At 44.3% G+C, this 17,134-nt stretch overlaps 1 protein-coding gene across 2 annotated transcripts in view; it reads right to left on the bottom strand.

Annotated features, from left to right (window-relative positions):
• Positions 1-13,294: 13,294 nt before the first annotated feature.
• Positions 13,295-17,134, bottom strand: part of SYT13 (synaptotagmin 13) — a 19,891-nt gene continuing 16,051 nt past the window's right edge. For both annotated transcript variants that reach the window (XM_026651546.1, XM_026651547.1), the window contains exons 5-6: positions 15,386-15,515; positions 13,295-13,993 (exon numbers count right to left, since the gene is read on the bottom strand). In XM_026651546.1, coding sequence (XP_026507331.1) covers positions 13,689-13,993; positions 15,386-15,515 — 435 coding nt within the window. In that variant the 3' untranslated portion in view covers positions 13,295-13,688. The remainder of the gene's footprint in view (positions 13,994-15,385; positions 15,516-17,134) is intronic.

Below are 17,134 nucleotides of genomic sequence, written 5' to 3' on the forward strand. Positions count from 1 at the left end.
GATCCGGTTTAAATTATTCCCCTCCTGCTCCATTTTAACCAACAGGCGATTGTTTTGAATGTGTTGTTCATGGTATCTTGAACGTCTTCAAGAGCAAAGAAATAATGGGTTTGTTATTCCTTGAATAAGCTTAGCCTTTTTTCTTTTCCGTCTTCTTTAAGGCAGCTGACCGTGAATCACATGCACTTCTCCAGACCCTTGGTTTTGTAGCCCTTGGGTTTTTTGGTTGCCGAAATCCTACCCTCTTTTTTCTCAGGCTCCTATACTCCTTTATCCTGCTTGTTGGCAGATGTCCACTAAGCACACGGATGTTTTCTTCTACAGAGCATGCCAGTAGCTGCATGAAGTCTAGGCCTTCTGGCCACTAGGCTGATCACAACAGGGACAATCCTAAAGGCCCAGGAAACCAAAGCTCTTCCTGTACTAGCAAGAGTGTAAGGATTACATATGCATGCTACAAGAATCATGTACCAAATATGCAAGAGTGTCCCTAAGAAGGCATTGTCCTGGAATGTTCTTTGCATTAAACCATGAATTGATCTCTGTGGTATGCAGGTGTACTCCTTGCATGTTTGGTGGTATGGATTCTCAGATGCTTTTCAGGTTCTAAATACATTTCTATCCCACAATGCAAACTCAGCCAGTTCGCCACTGGTGCTCTTTGAAATTACATTTCTTTCTTAACTTGTTAATATTGCTATTTGCTTGGCCAATGGACAGTTTCCTTGGCAAACATTCAGTAACATCTGCTTTAGCCAGATTCCTCTCTCAACCCCATAAAAAGAGGTTGTAAAAGTAAAGAAATGGTACGTTGATCCCCCAACCATTGTACTGTCAATCCAGTAATGCCTATGCAATTCCTGTCTCCCTTGGAGACATGTATAACATGTGTGCATGTAAGCTAGTGTATGTATACAGTACCTATGCATACAGTCTATATATTGTATATACGCACATCCCAGTACATTTTCACACAGCGTAAGAAATAAAAATCACATGCCTATATATCTATAAATAAAATCCTATATATTTATATATTTCTATGTTTTCGATAGATATAAACCTATAATATAGATATAGAATCAATTGCCCTTGTATAAACCTGGCCCTGGCCCTGGCCCTGTGTTCTAGTGAGAGGTATGTAATACAGAAGACTGAGGACTTCAGTACAGCTTTAATCTTATGCTGAGGGGGTCTACATTTGTGTGTATAGGGACTTTGCTGTGGTCAGGACAAGGGGGTTCTTTTCTTGTATGTTAAATAAGGTGCTAAATAAGGCTTGTGGAACTGTAGTATTGGGACTGTGTCTTGGTGATGGAGAAAGGTGAACGCCCTTGTCTTCTTTTGGATAAGCGTACCATAGCTCCTGTGTACTCACACTTGGGCTGATACATATCTCACCCCTTTATGCACTTTTCTCTGTCTTCATGGAGATGTTCAATGACCAGGGGTCTGAATGCAGTGAAGATGTGGCTTTCTGCTTCACCTGGTTGGCATTCCTTGGTGGCCACCAACATGCAGTAAGCGGGAACCAGTACTCTTCAGTAACTAGTCCAGCGCAGTACAACAGAATTTGTTTATATGTAGTATATTTCGCACACAGCATCAGCCAATGTTTTAGAGATGGGGTTAGAATAAAACAAGAGCGAGAGAAAATGCAGAGTTGGTGCAGTCGCTCTTGTACAATCAGAGATGGGAGGAATGATGTATGGAGAGGGAGTAGAACAAAAGAAAATGGACCGTGAGTTAGGAGTGATAAAGATGTGTGTGTTCATACTGAACTGGGAATCATACCTGCAGTTCCACCAAATTGAGCCGTTAGGCCACTTCCTTTACAGTGGACCCAATGAGTGCAATTGCACTGATGTTCCTCGGTGAGTGCCGTGTTTCACCAAGGGCAGCTATTTCTCAGTTGTGAACTGATGATCTAGACGGCTTTCTTGGTGGAGAAGGGAATTATTTGGCTAAGTGAAGGACACTGTAAATGACACATGATGGACACTTAAGCTAATAGACAAGGTGCATTGAGATTGCTGAGTTGAGCCATTCAGGGGGCTCAACACCTCACCCCCTCCCTTGAAAAGAAAACTAAGATAAATATTTTTCTATGAATGGCAGTTCCAACTTGAGGACTTCTTGGTGGATCCAGGACACAGCTTCCATGGATTGACAGTTACAGAGTGTGTGCTAATGTCTGCGCCTCTTTCCCTTCTTCCTCTCTCCACACGAAATTGCTGCTGTGGACAGAGCTGTGCATATTACACTGGCCTGCCTCCATAGTGACGCTTTTTATGTGTGAGGCAGGGCGGGATGACTAGAGTAGCTTTCCTTTCAAAGGTAATGGATTCATTGTTGCTCCTCCCTGAGAGAGAGCTGTTGTAACTCCAAAGGAGGGGAATGGAGATTTGGCTTTCCAGCTCCAGAGTCAGCCTAGCAACCACTTAACTTCTTATGTTTGTTTTAATTTTTCATTTCTTTTGGGAAGAGGGAGAGTTCGGTGCATTTTAGCTCTGACTGTTGAGTGACTAGTTACACTGGTATTGCATTAGCAGATGCTGTGCAGACTTCCCCCATGCAACCTCAATCCCCTGCTATCCTGGGCTTCTCCCTTCACACAACACTGCTAATATGCCTCCGTCACAAACCTGCCTTTCCTGAGTCTCTCTGAACTATGACTGCCAATTGTGCTGAATGGCACCCAGTTAAACACATACAGCAGAGAGAAACTAGTACCAATTCCTCATGAACCTCATGGATGGTTTCCCCACCCCTCACCTTCTCCTGAAAATGCCACTGACATTAAACTCAGTTAGCAAACCAACCCCCAGTCCACATGCTGCCAATAGAGTATTTCCTGCCTGGCATTGGAATCCTTTATACACTGCACCTCATGTACAGAATGCTCACTGGGCTGTGCGGGGGAGCCACGTCCCATATGTGACTGGAGGGCTATTAGGGTTCCTGTCATTCAGGCTTCCTCAGACTCATCAACCATTTTACACAATACATTTTTGTTTAACTTCCTACAGAAAACAAAGTACCTTCCCCCCACCCAAAGCACAGCCCTGCTGAACTGTTTGTTTCAACCACACACACACACACACACACACACAAAATGAGAGAAAAAAATATCTAGAAGTCTATTATTACATATGTATTAATATGTTAATATCACACTTTCGGAGAACGTTAAAATGTTATTACTTTGCAGACTATGCTTTATAGTACCTGTGTGAAAGGACCTAGGACACTGGATACGAATAGAGCTATGTTGATATATCATAGTATGTACACGAGAACTTTCCTTTTGTCATATTATCCTTGTAATGTAAGATGATTGTTAATAAAAACATTTAAATTTATCAGGTTGGGTTAGTTTCTCTTTATTTTATTATTTAAGGCTAATAGAACTTAATTTCCTAAAGGGAGGGACACCTAAACTGCCAAAAAAGGGCCTATTTTGGCAACTTGCTAGGAGGGCACCAATAATTTGCATCCAGTCTGTTGCTTCTTGAGGATGGTCAGCAAAGATGCTCCCTTCTGCCTCTGCATCACTTCAGCTATCACAGTCTTCCTGTATTCCTTATATGGAGTGCCCCAGTCTTCCAATGTTTCTGCTACAGTTGCCTAAATTGTGAGACCTTTGTTTCAGTCACACCGGTGCTTTTCCTGTGTGTTACCATACCCAGCTCAGCTGTCTCCACACATTCACAAAACATTGGTTGGATTTGGCTTGCAGAACAGAATCCCATTTCGGACTCTCCATGCTTCCAAGGTAGGGGAGACCAGACTCTCTCACCCTCAAAAGAAGTTTTATTTCGGGATGCTCCTTCTTTTAAGTTGGTGTATTTTTTGCATGCAATTTTCGTTAAGGCCAAATCTACACACAAAGCAGCACGAGGTAAACTAAAGTTGTGATTTTAAGCCAGTTCAGTTAAACCAGAGCTACTTTGTGTGTGGACATTCATATCAGTTAAAACAATTGCTCAAGTTTTTAAATCAATATAGGTGCTTTCACATGGCTTTGTAATGGTTTAACTTAAATCACTTTTTAAACTAATTCTGTAGGGTAGACCAGGGACAAGTAAAAAGACCTGGGCATCATTGTTAAGAGTTTAACAAAAAAAGGCAGCAAAAAGGATGTACGAAGAACAGTTTAGAAATGATAATGCCATTATTTAAATCAATAATACAACCTCACCCACAATGCTACATTCTGTGTTCGTCACCCTGTCTCAGGATATATCTGAAAGAGTCCACAGATGGACCATATCAGTGGTCTGCACAGACTTCTTTACAAGGAGAGATTGGAACTATTTATTTTAGTGAGTAAACAAATAAAGATCAAATAAAAAGTAATTGTATGGAGCAGGTAATTCATGCACTTGTATTTACCCCATCTTATAATACAAGACTAAAAGGGGCACTCAAATGGAGACAAAGGAGCAGCAAATGTAAAACTACTGAAAGGGGACACTTTCTTACACAACTGCCAGATCCTAGATTAGATGGACTGCTGCCCTGATTGGTCTGGACCTGTTCTCTTTCTGAATATCTGTCTTAGGCTGTGTGTACACTACAGAGACTATCCTGGCATTGCTATGTTGGTGTAGCTATGCTGACATAGCCCTGTAGTATAGGTGCAGCCTACACCAACAAGGGGTTTTTCCGTCCGTGTAGGAACACCACCTCCCTGTTAGCTACATCGATGGAAACATTCTTCTGTCAACATAGCCACGTCTACACTGGAGGTCAGGTCGGCATAGCTATGTCAGTCAGGGGGTAGTTTTTTCATACCCCTGACTGTGACATAGTTTTGTTGACTTTACTTTTAAGTGTAGAAGACGACTAATTTCTTACTCCCTATGAATCAGCATCTTGGTGGATGGTGTCTTTAGAGAAAGAAAAGTTACTTATCTGGAATGCTGCCTCAATAAAGATACTGTTCCAAGTGGATAGCCACCTCCCTTCAGAGATTGGGGATTATCTTCTTTGAAAGTGTATCAATGCTTGCATCTTGCTTTTTGGGGAGAGAGGGAGTTGTTTTTTGTTTCTCGTTTTAGTCCTAGTTAATCATTTTGAATTGTCCTGTCATCTTGGGAGCTTCATGTCCTGCACAGCGGAAGGAACTGACTAGAAAGTCCAAAGGGCAGCATTTATGCCCAGAGTGGGCCTGGATCACACTCTGCCCCACAACTGCCGCCATCAGGAGGCCAAAATTCTTTGAGGAAATTCCACCAATTTCAGATGAAGGAGCAAGAATCGTGTGATACTGTTTCCCTGGTGATTGCATTCTGACAGGTCAGTAGTTTTCCCATTGTACTTATCTAGTGCTTTGTATTTGCAAAGCTCTACCCACATAAATAAATAAATGCCAAAATTTTCAAAAGTGGCTGCTGATTTTGGGTGCATCAGTTTTGGGGTATGCAACATGAGACACTCTGGAGCCTGATTTTCAGAGGTCATCGGCCTCCCACACTTCTAATTGAAGTCAATGGGCTTTGCAGCTGCTGAACACCTGTGGAAATCAGGGCCAACAGTGTCTCAAGCTTGGCACCCAGAATCGTAAACATCCAAAATCAGTGGCCACTTTAGAATATTTTGGCATAAGTGACTTGTTCAAGGCCACCAAGCAACCCAAGTTTTACATTAATTTGCCCTTCTTTGGAAACTTTCATCCTAGGCATCTCAAAGGATTTTTTTAAACATTAATGAGCCACCCAGCACCTCTTTGAGGTAGGTAAATATTTATCTCCATTTTACAAATGGGAAAACAAAGACACGGAGAGCCTAAGTGACTTGTCCAAGGTCACATGAGTGGTCAGTGGAAGGGACAGTGATAGAACCCTGATCTCCTGGGTTCTTTTCATACTGTGGAAGTGGTGTAGAACCAGTGCAAGGCCCCGTTTCAAACCAAGCTGATTAAACCAATTTGTGAAATACAAGTACAGCATGTGAAATGAACTGGTGAGTCTCAGTTTAGTTCCTGGCAGCCAGGTGTCCATGACACACAAAATCACCATCACAATTAGCTGTAATTGGATTCCATCTTGGGAGCTCAGGCCAAGGACTACATGGGCCATGGAAGCAGAGTACAGGGGATGAGACAGTATGTGGAAGGGAAGTTTGCACTGCTGGCTACCTGCTTTGTGACTAAAGGTAACTTCAGTCTCCAGGGCTGCTGATTTTAATGTCTTTAACAAACACCAAATCTACATGAAAACAGTGAAAGGGGGAAAAGAGGAAATAATTGTGATAGTTCCATTAGCATTGAAGCCACTGGCAAACTCTCTCCTATTTCTGCTGGTGTCATTATCACTGTCCATCAAGATGGCTGCTGCTGGCAAGAGGCTCTGAAATGCTGGTATCTAGCATCAGAAAAACAAACCTGCAGTTTCTTCCTGGTGAGGAATATTACATACGCCCATGAGGCCTGTTGTAATTCCACACTGAGGGAAAGGGGTCAGCTTGCTTTTAAATTGACCCAGTCACGCAGGGGAGGCTGTCAGCACTTCTTTGGGTCTATTGTTAACTGTTTATTTTAATATAGTAGGTGAAATGAAGGGAGCAGTGTGTGCCTATGTGGGAGAGAGGCAGGTAATGGGTTAACACTTTTCTCTCAGCTCTTCCTTCCTTTAATAAACTTAGATTTCCCTAGTCAGCTCACTTGTTAATTTCCTTTTGATGTGACTATAATGCTGTAAGTTTCCTTAAATTCAGCAGGGCACCTCAGGACAGGCTCTGTATGAGGAGACTGAGTCTGCAATGATGTGTCTGATTCAATGAGTTAGCAGCTGAGGCTGAGAGGCAAGGAACCATGGTGTGACTTTCCTATTAATGAAGCAGATTGGTTTCTATGGAGATGCCTTGCTCTCCTATCAGTCTCCATCTTCCCCTCCCCCTCCCAAGATGTCTCAGGCAAGCAGTGGCTGAAAGGAAGGTTTTGCCAGCAGGCACACACCATGCCCAACACACAGCTGTATGCTCTGACCTGTCCCCAGTGGCCTCAATAAACAGATCCCTCACCGAGGGTGTTAAATTGCAAGAGCAGCCTTCGTGGGCTGTGCCATGTGCCTGTCTCCTTATGGAGATACTGAGCTGTGGGCGAGAGAGAGCAGCAGATGCCAGTTTTTGCAGACAGAACAGTTGCCACATGAATTGTGCTGCAATTCATTTACAAGGGGGGTGGGTGTCTAAAAATAGCAACTATCTAACAGAAAATCAAAGGCACAAGGCTGCTGTAGAACAGAATGTGGTGACTCGACTTTTCATCACTCTGAAGCCCTGGATCTGAAGCCCATTTTAGTCCAAGTAAAAAAATAAGTTTGCTGACCTCAGATGGGTGGTTGTCCATATTCCTTACAGCTGCCTCACATTTCTGAGTGATTGGGACACTCAGCAGAGTGGCCTTCAGAAAAGGAGAGGGAAAGAGCTACAGGTTGGGACTGAAGTGATCCAGGACTGGCAATCACATGGAGTGCTGCAGGTCAGGTTTGAGGGGCAGGCCAGGAGCAGAGGTGTGTGCGTGAGGGGTTAGACATACTATAGCAGGGTGTGATGCAGGTGAATATTGAGGTGCACTGGGTCCTGCATTGGCCATGGGGCCATTGACAGAACTGTGGAAGATGCTGAAGGACTGGAATAGCAGGGGTTGCTGCAGAGACCGGATTGAGGTGAGTCAGTAGAGGTGTGCTGCAAAGCCCAGGATTGGAGAATCAGGTAGGCTGCAGGTCTGGGTTGTGGTGTACTAGCAGACCTATATCGATTCAAGAGCTTTGGAGAGACATTTCACAGCCCCTGTCTGGCTCTGGGCAGTGCTATCGGTCTTCAGTTTTCACAACCACCAAGATTTAAATGAGAAAATGTGAAGTAACTTGGGCAAAATTTCCTAGGGATTGGGTGGGCAGGGAGGAGGAGTCTTCAAATCCCCCAGTACTCTGAGTCAGGTTGGTCCCAATATCTATGGCAAGGGCCCTGGATTCTGTTATGCTCTGGTGCAGCAGGCTGGGAATTCCATGACAGTTTAATTAAAATTTACTGGATGCTTCCTTATAAAAAAAAAAATTAATCTGAAAATAAACACCACTGCAAATAGGTGAGAAGGCATTCCCAATGGCAAATTGTCTCAATCTTGTTTGGAAGTAAGGGTATCCTCAGAACCTCTCCTCTTCCTCTTATGTAAAAAAAAGGGATTAAGTAGAATTGACCTGATTGACCATCTGAGCCTTCTGCAGGTGGGAACATTTTGCTGATCTCCTTTGTGACACCAGCATCGGGGTGTGGGAACCCCTGTGAGACATACTATACCATTTCCCCACCATGTTTTAAAATTATCTTAATCAGAATGATGTCTCTGCTGTTAATCGAGCTGTACAGCCTCCCCCACCTTCTCTCCCAAAGCTATTTCCTTGGCTCTTTTGCTCTTCTCCCTCTGTGACAGCTCGGACTAGTTACAACCTTGAACACCAGTTCTAAATGGATGACTCAGAACTCAATTTCCTGTGTCTCAGTCTTCATGCTTTTGTCTCCCATCTCTCTTGGTTTTGCTCTCACCCCCTGAGACACAAAGGACACCTCCTGTGCTCTTATGGACTTGGTATTTCACTGAAGTGCTAATGTTTGAGAGGAAGTCAGCACTGAAGGGATTAAAACTGGGGACAGGCCCAAACCAGAACCTCAAATCCACACCACTGTTGGCTGTTCTGGAAGGAGAAGATTTATACGATCTGAAGAGAAACCAGAGTATTACTACATTGGAAATGCAGCTCCCCTAATCCCATGCACCAGTTAGGGTATTCAGATGGGAATTCACCTTTACAATTTTGATTCAGAGTCAGCTCCAAATACCATAAGAAGCCTAATTTCCAAATCTTATCTGCTCATCCCTTCTCATCTTTAAGTGTGAAGTAATATGCATTGGAAAACATAATCCCAACTATACATACAAAATGATGGGATCTAAATTAGCTGTTACCACTCAAGAAAGACATCTTGCAGTCATCGTGGATAGTTCTCTGAAAACATCCACTCAATGTGCAGCAGTAGTAAAAAAATCTAACTATGTTGGGAACCATTAGGAAAGAGAGATACAATAAAACAGAAAATATAATAATGCCATTATATAAATCCCAGATATGCCCATAGCTTGAATACTGCATGCAGTTCTGTTCATCCCATCTCAAAAAAGATATATTAGACTTGCAAAAGGTACTGAGAAGGGCAACAAAAATGATGAAGGGAATGGAACAGCTGCTATATGAGGAGAGTTTAAGAAGCCTAGGACTGTCCATCTTAAAAAAAAGAGATGACTATGGGGGATATGATAGAGGTCTATAAAATCATGAACCATGTGGAGAAAGTGAATAGGGAAGTTTTGTTTACCCCTTTTGCATAACACAAATATGAGGGGTCACTCAATGAAACTAAAAGGCAGCAGGTTTAAAACAAACAAAAGGCAGTACTTCTTCACACAAAATGCACAGTTAACCAGTGGAACTCATTGCCAGGGGATGCTGTGACGGCCAAAAGTATAACTGAGTTCAAAAAAGAATTAGGTAAGTTCATGGAGGATAGGTCCATCAATAGTTATTAGCCAAGATGGTCAGGGGTGCAACTCCATCTTTTGGGGGTCCCTAAATCTCTGACTGCTAGACTGACTGCTAGTTGGTACTGGATGATGGGATGGATCACTCAATAATTCCCTGTTCTGCCCTCTGAAGCATTTGGCACTGGCCACTTTTGGAAGACAAGTGACTGGGCTGGATGGACCATTGGTGTGACCCAATATGTCCATTCTTATCTTCACAGCTTCACGAAAGCCTCTCCAGCACTGCTTTTACATTTTCTTGCTGAAAAGCAAGGCAGGAATCTTCCTGTGCTTGGCAAGGATGTGACCCTGAACTCTGTCTCATGCCACAGCATAACCTTATACCATCTATGTACTCAATGGCATAGCTCAAAAGGTCTTCCTCAGATTTCCACTGACCCACCACAAAAATGTTACATGTCTGATTTGTGAGTTAGAGGCATAGGGGACTTATCCTACCACAATTAAAACAGACACTGTGTTCACAGTTTGGAATTATTTATTTACTATTGAAGATTTACATTTGTGCTGTAATGTCCGACACGATTCACAAGTCTCATGCTCTCCTTTTGTGCCTTGGACTGTGAGTACAACGTAGACAACCAAAAGCTGGTTCTGTACAATAAAAACATCAGTGAAAGGGGCTGAGTAACCAGAAGAGCTTGGTCATTCCTGTTGGAAGGCCACATGTCACCACTTTTCTGTGCTGTTCAATATTCTTCCTTCCTTTTGAGACTTACCAATGAAAAGAACTATCTGACTGCTAAGTATTATTATTTCCGATAGCTCATCACTCTGTTAACTTTCAAGAGAACAAAATTCAGTTGTGATTGAGCTGAACTTTAAAACATGTAACATGTTCCATCTCAGCTCTTTAATTAGATCTAATTAGACCTAAACTGACCTTCACAAAAGTGCAAGAAATGAGGCCAAAGCCACATCAGTTCAGTGCCTTTGTTAAATTTGTCATAGTGCTAGTAAATGTCATTGTGTTGAAGTCTAGCCTCTGTTACTGATGTGGATTGTACCCTATTTTCCACCTCATTATTGAATCACACATGAATCATGCATTTGCTGGTGAATAACAATTGACAACTTGCACTACACAGTACATAACAGAGAATCAATAACTCTTTACATTGTGAAGTGGAGGTAATTACAAGTTAGTCCAGTATGTACTTCAGCTGGACATAATAGGAATCAAGTAATGCTGGTTGCAATTGTAAGATAACTGAATTTCCTGTGTATCATTAAATGATAAAAGAGGGGCTCAGTCTGGAATCTCAGATCCAAATCCCAGGCAAACAGTGAGGAAACTTGAATTCAGGGCCTTCAGCTCTTGGGCGTATCTCTCTAATGGAGCCAAACTACAACCTCCTCCCATCTTTAATAACCAACAATGTTTTCCAGCTATCCTCCCTTACTTCCATGCTGGTACATTGATTCAGCGCTAACTGAGAGAACAGAACTATCCACACAGCTGGGATACAGCACCCTACAGTTACAGTACATATTGTAACAGAATAGATGGTTTTAGCATCTCCATGAGTCTTGTGCGGGCTTTTCCTCCATCTTGTTCAGAATTTTGGCTCTTGCTTATTAATTAAGCAGCAATCTGTAGGCCAGGGAACAAACTGTGAATAATACTGGTTTAAAGTGACCAAATGTGGTGGAGATTGGGTAATTGCTTAAGTATTCCAGAGCTATGGACAGTATGATTATATCTTTAGCCCCTTGAATGCCTTGTCCCCAGGCATGTCTCTTAAAGGTGAGCCCGCTGTTTGCAATGGAGTGGCAGGACAAGCAGGGAGCTCATAGGGACAAAGCAATATCTCTTTGATGATACCCCTTCTGTATCCCAAGACATGGAAAGGAGTGTAAATAATTACACTTAAGCCATGCCAAATCTCAAAAGCACAAGAGAAAGGTGATGGTGAGTTAGTGGGCCAGTGAAGAGAAAGTCATTCAGTCCTGAGATGATGTAGTACCTGGCAGCCTTCTGGGCTGCTCTTCTAAGCAGTGCTGGTAACTACGATTGGGTTTCAGTATGGCACCTCCGCATCAAACCCAAACTGCTGGTGAAACAATCCTATGTAATTTACTCAGTCTCATCTGCTTCCTGGAACATAATCAGAATATCCAACACCTGCTCACTTCAGAAATGAGTCTATTTCTAAGCAGAAAGGATGGCAGTAAGTAGAAGGATTTGTGGCAATTCATTGGCAATAACCGGATAGAACACCGTCAGTGATTTTTCTGAATTGTGGGATGGATCTCCTGTTCCGTTCATTCCCTCTGGGGCCCCTGGCATTGGCCACTGTTGGAAGACAAGATACTGGGCTAGATGGACCTTTGGTCTGACCCAATATGGCCGTTCTTATGTCCATGACCTGCATGTGAGAGACAGAGAGGAGAGCTCCCCCAAGAACACTGGGAGAAAGAGGGATACACTACTTACACATATAGATTTGGGATAAGAGACCTTGAAGCTTTCATGTTTTCAATGGCTTTTAGCAACCCTAAATCCAAGATATCAAAGACTCCAGCAACGAAGGAACAGGAAGGAATCCAGACACGGGGTTTGGCAGTGCTCACTTCAAAGGCTGGGTATGTACAGTACACTATCAGGAGAATACCTCTGCTTCTTTGCCTCTCTCGCTCTTTTTATATGATCTACTCTCTCTCTCCATCTTTCTCTGTTTTTCTCTGTGTTAGTCTACTGTCTTTTTACGTTTCTGCCTCTTTTTCCCTTCACGTAGCTTCTCTCTCTTTCATATCTCAGGAATCAATTTATTTTTGCTCTCTTTGTTCCATACAGCCACCTAAAGCAATATGGAAAACATTGACTGCAAAATGGACACAACTATTGCAGAGACCACCACCCCAATGGGGGCTTTGGTGAGGAAGGTTTGTGGACTGGTCAGAAACCTGGGACTGAGTTATAACCTTTTGGCCCATCTATTTCCATTACTTGGTTTTTTCACAGGAATAGGGACAGATTTTAAGTATATACCAGGTGGAAATGATAACGTGTGTGTTAGCATCTCTAATTTGGTGAGGTCGAACCATGCAGAGAGCCCAGTCGCTTCCACTAGAGAAGCTTGGCTGCCACATTCTGAGATAGGAGAAGGCCTGAGTTTTGAGCCTGAACTCTACGTTCCCAAGAGGAGCTCAGAAATCCAGTGTTTCTGAAAAGAGACTTATGATGGCAAAAACGAACAAAGGGGGGGTTGTGCCCTTGTTTCATTTTGTATTCATAGAAAAATTCTTCTTGTACGTGTTAACCTTAGAAATGTTAATCTGCGCTTCCCGGTTTTGCTGGCGGTCTCTGTAGCAGAGGTAGACACAGACAGGGAGATCTCTCTCTGCCATTAATTGAAGGGCTAGAGGTGTTAAACCTTTAACAAAGAGAGCTTTTCTTCTAAACGGTTTGTCAAGTGTTTGATTTTAAAAATGTTAATAAAAAGACAAAGTGGTTTGAACACTGTGAATAAAACTCACTTCCCCTCTTACCATAGAAGGGAAACCTGATTAAGTGTGCTGTATACCTGCTAGCTCTCCAGTCATCTATAGAGTCTTCAAGGGAAAGCAGGGTAGATAAGACCTGAACATATAAAATAAAAAATAAGCAGAAAACTAACTAACTAAATAAAAATCAGGCCTTCTTTCTCCATCATAAAGCAGTAAATAATAGCGCAAGCCCATTTTTTCCCTTTTCAGCTCACCTTTAAATATAACGCATACAAAAGCCTATCTGAGAGTCCCCATTTATTTTCACCAGTGGCTTTTCAGTGTCAGAATCTTGTCCTTGTAGAAGTTAGAGGTCTGTTGGGGACATGCATTCCATCCCTAGGAGAGCGTTCAGGACTGACTCTTCCCTACAATGTAGGCTCCAAGACTTTGCCTGGTCTAGCTTGAGAGAGTCCTTGTGGCAGGAAACCCGAAAAAGGCAGTGTCCATAACAGAATGCTGTGATTGGTCATTTTGTGGATGGGTGTGGTTCACATTCCTGCAAGATGAAATATAACTTGGCTTACTCCTCCTGACTCAGAGACCTCCCAGTATGAAAGGCAGTTGGCTGGTCATGACAGAGATTGCATGGCTACATATGAAGTTGGTGCCACATGGCTATCTGCCTCCTGGGGTTCCTCAGCATCTCCTCCCAGTGGTTCCTCTCTGTGCCTGTGGCATGCAGACCCAGGCTGCACTTGCCCAGTGATTGGCTCTGCCCCAGGCCGTCTTGGCTTAGCATTTCTAGCTCCACGCTGGAGGCGCGAAGCAGCTCATGGGGCACTTCAAACATGATCATCTCATTCCAGACTGGGTTGATCTTGTGTTTTGCACGCTTTGTCTGCTTCTTCTTCAGTTTCAGAGACTGGTGCTTCAGGGTCACCTTGACAGATACATCTGCATGGGAAATGAAGGCAAGAAAGACACCACAGTGATGAGCACAGCACAGGACAGGCAGAAAGTCATTAAAAGAGAATCTGAACTAATGACTATAGACCAAAGGAAAAGCATATGAGCAACTTCTAATTGTTTTCTCTCTCAAAATTATTTTAGTTATTTTTGCTTTTTAATCCCAGTTTATTAAGCCCAAGATGCCCAGGAAGATGTTATAAAATAGCAGATGCTACAATCTATTCAGACGGAGATCAGCATCTGAATCTAGAACACTCCTTTGGAGTTCAGGGAAGTTTAAAGCCAAGGCTTTTGTGTACCCTGGGATAGAGCTGAAGGCCAGAGATGGAATTTAGGACACAGATATGGGGTTGGATTCTGAACACCTCCAAAGTTTGGGGTTTCCATCCAATATTCCATCCACAAAAGCAATGGGTCCCATTTCCCTACATGGAAAGAACCTGCAATGGGAAAAGGAAACTGCTGAATTCTAATATGAATTTTTTTGCCAGAGTGGACATGGTTCGTCCCATGTTGAAAGAATCCTATGGATTCCTTCCTCAGCCTACAGATCCCATGAGAACACAGGAGGCAAGAAGGATTCACAGTGATGACCTTTGCCTCCCTTCTACCACCTGGCTATACAGGTCTTGCAGGTGCATGCTTCCAAAGACTTTCCCGCCCTTCCCATAAGGGGATGTGGTGGGACGTTCTGCAGTGCAGAGGATGAAGCAGTGCAAGTTAACGTAGCCTCAGGGTTGCAGGTTGGAGGGAAGTCTTGGAAGAATATAACTGACTCCCTTTCCCTACCCTACTCCTTGAAGGCCTTCAGATGGGTCAAGGGCAAGAAAGGATCATTATACACAGGCAGAACTCCTTCTTTCACAGGAGAGTGTGGCGAAGCATCTGAAACTGCTGTGCACTGCTTAGCAATATAGTAGCAGGGCTGCTGGCTCTTGCTGAACCCCTTCTGCTCCACCCTCTCCTTGCCTGTCCTGAAACCACACCACAAAATGCAGTCTTTGCCACCATTGATTTCTGTAATTAGACCATTAATGGTCGTAGAATGATACAGTTACAATGAATAGGCAGGTGAATATATGACTATGTACTGTGTATCTAGTATATGACTAGGGTTTCTAGATATGGGGACGAGGGGCATTAGATTAGATTGACTGTATTGTAGGGTGACCAGATGTCCCGATTTTATAGGGACAGTCCCGATTTTGGGGTCTTTTTCTTATATAGGATCCTATTACCCCCCCACCCCCTGTCCCTGTTTTTCACACTTGCTGTCTGGTCACCCTACAGTATTGACTCACCATAAATCAGATCACCCTGGTTCCATTGTGTCCTATAGAAATTTGCCCAGTTCCCCTATTGCTGTTCTTCACTCACCTTTTCCCAGGAGATCTTTCAGCTGTTTGGAATGGAGGTTCTTGGCTTTTATGAGCACCACAAGCAGGCGGTTTGCTGCTGGCAGATAGCTGATGGAGAGGAGTATCTCCCCATAGCCTGCATCTGGCTCCTAGAGTCAAGAAGAAAAGCATGAAAGAAAGGCAAATTCAAAATCCAGTCTTGTCCATACCATTGAGCAATGTGGTGCCAAAGATCAATGAGAAACTCTCAAATGCAGCAAGTCACGTTGTCTCTGGATCCTAGCCCTATTACACAAGGATCCCCAGTTAGACTAGTTGAGGTCTGATGGAACAAAGCAGAGAGGAGGCTCTTGGACAGAACTCAGCTGAAAGGAAGTTCACAGTAGTGCTCTCCTCACTGATTCACCTGACTGTGTGGGTTAACCCTTTCATAGCTGCTGGAAAATAACTGTTTCCTAACAGCAGCATCATTCAGTGGGACATTTACTCGAGAGAATGGAGAGTCAGGATGTAACAGATATAGTATGCTGGGCAGTACCAGAAAGATTTAAACAGAGAAATTTAGCTGTGTCCTTTAGCCTTTATTCTTTTCTGACAGATTATCCCGCAGCTGCCTTTCCAGTTAATTCATGTCTCTTGCTTTGATTATTTCCGTTGGTGGTAATTTGTTCCTTATATCAACTACCCTTTGTGTGAGGACATTCTGTCTAAACTTTAAGTCCTGGCTTTAAATAATCCAGATGGGCTATCCCCAGGGAAAGAGAAGAAAATGCCCATGGGTACCACAACACTAACTTACACTCATACACCGAATGAACCAGAGCTAGTCACTTAAGCTTGGAAGGGTATTTTAAAAATATATGTATAAAATCAGCACTTGTGCCATTTGTTTTGCCAAATCTGAGAGTGATTCCTTCTATTTTCCCAAGCTCTAGTTCAGATGTGGGCAAACTACGGCCCGTGGGCCACATCCGGCCCGTGGGACCGTCCTGCCCAGCCCTTGAGCTCCCGGCCGGGGAGCCTAGTCCCTGGCCCCTGTCCCGCTGTCCCCCCATCCCCTGCAGCCATGCCACCGCGCAGGCCGTGCTCTGGCCCACCACTGCCGCTGGGCAGCGTGGGAAGCGCAGCAAGCTCTGGCCGGGTGTCGCGTCTGCGAGTTCCTGCTGCTGGTAAGGGGGTGGGGAGCGGGGGGGTTGGGTAAGGGAGCGGGGGGTCCTGGGGGGCAGTCAGGGAGGAGGGGCGGTTGGATGGGGCGGAGGTTCTGGGGGGGTGGTCAGGGGATGGGGAACAAGGAGGGTTTGGAGTGGGAGTCCCAGGGGGCCTGTCAGGGGCGGGGATATGGATGGGGTTGGGAGGGCAGTCAGGGAGCAGGGGGGTTGAATAAGGGGGTGGGATCCTGGGGGGCAGTTAGGGGTGGAGGTCCCGGGAGGGGGTGGTCAGGGGACGAGGAGCAGAGGGCGGTTGGATAGGGGGTGGGAGTCCTGGGGGATGGTCAGGGGACGAGGAGCAGAGGGTGGTTGGATAGGGGGTGGGAGTCCCGGGGGGGTGGTTGGGGCAGAGCCAGCTCCAGGCACTAGCTGAGCAAGCAGGTGCTTGGGGCGGCCAAGGGGAAGGGGCGGCACGTCGGGCTCTTCGGCGGCAATTCGGCGGAGGGTCCCTTGGTCCCTCTCGGAGGGAAGGACCTGCCGCTGAATTGCCGCCGAAGAAGAAAGCGGCGCGGTGGAGCTGCCGCCGATTGCGATCGCAGCTTTTTTTTTTTTTTTTTTTT

Source organism: Terrapene carolina, unplaced genomic scaffold (genome assembly GCF_002925995.2).
Source record: "Terrapene carolina triunguis isolate 2854851 unplaced genomic scaffold, T_m_triunguis-2.0 Scaffold96, whole genome shotgun sequence".
Lineage (NCBI taxonomy): Eukaryota > Metazoa > Chordata > Testudines > Emydidae > Terrapene > Terrapene triunguis.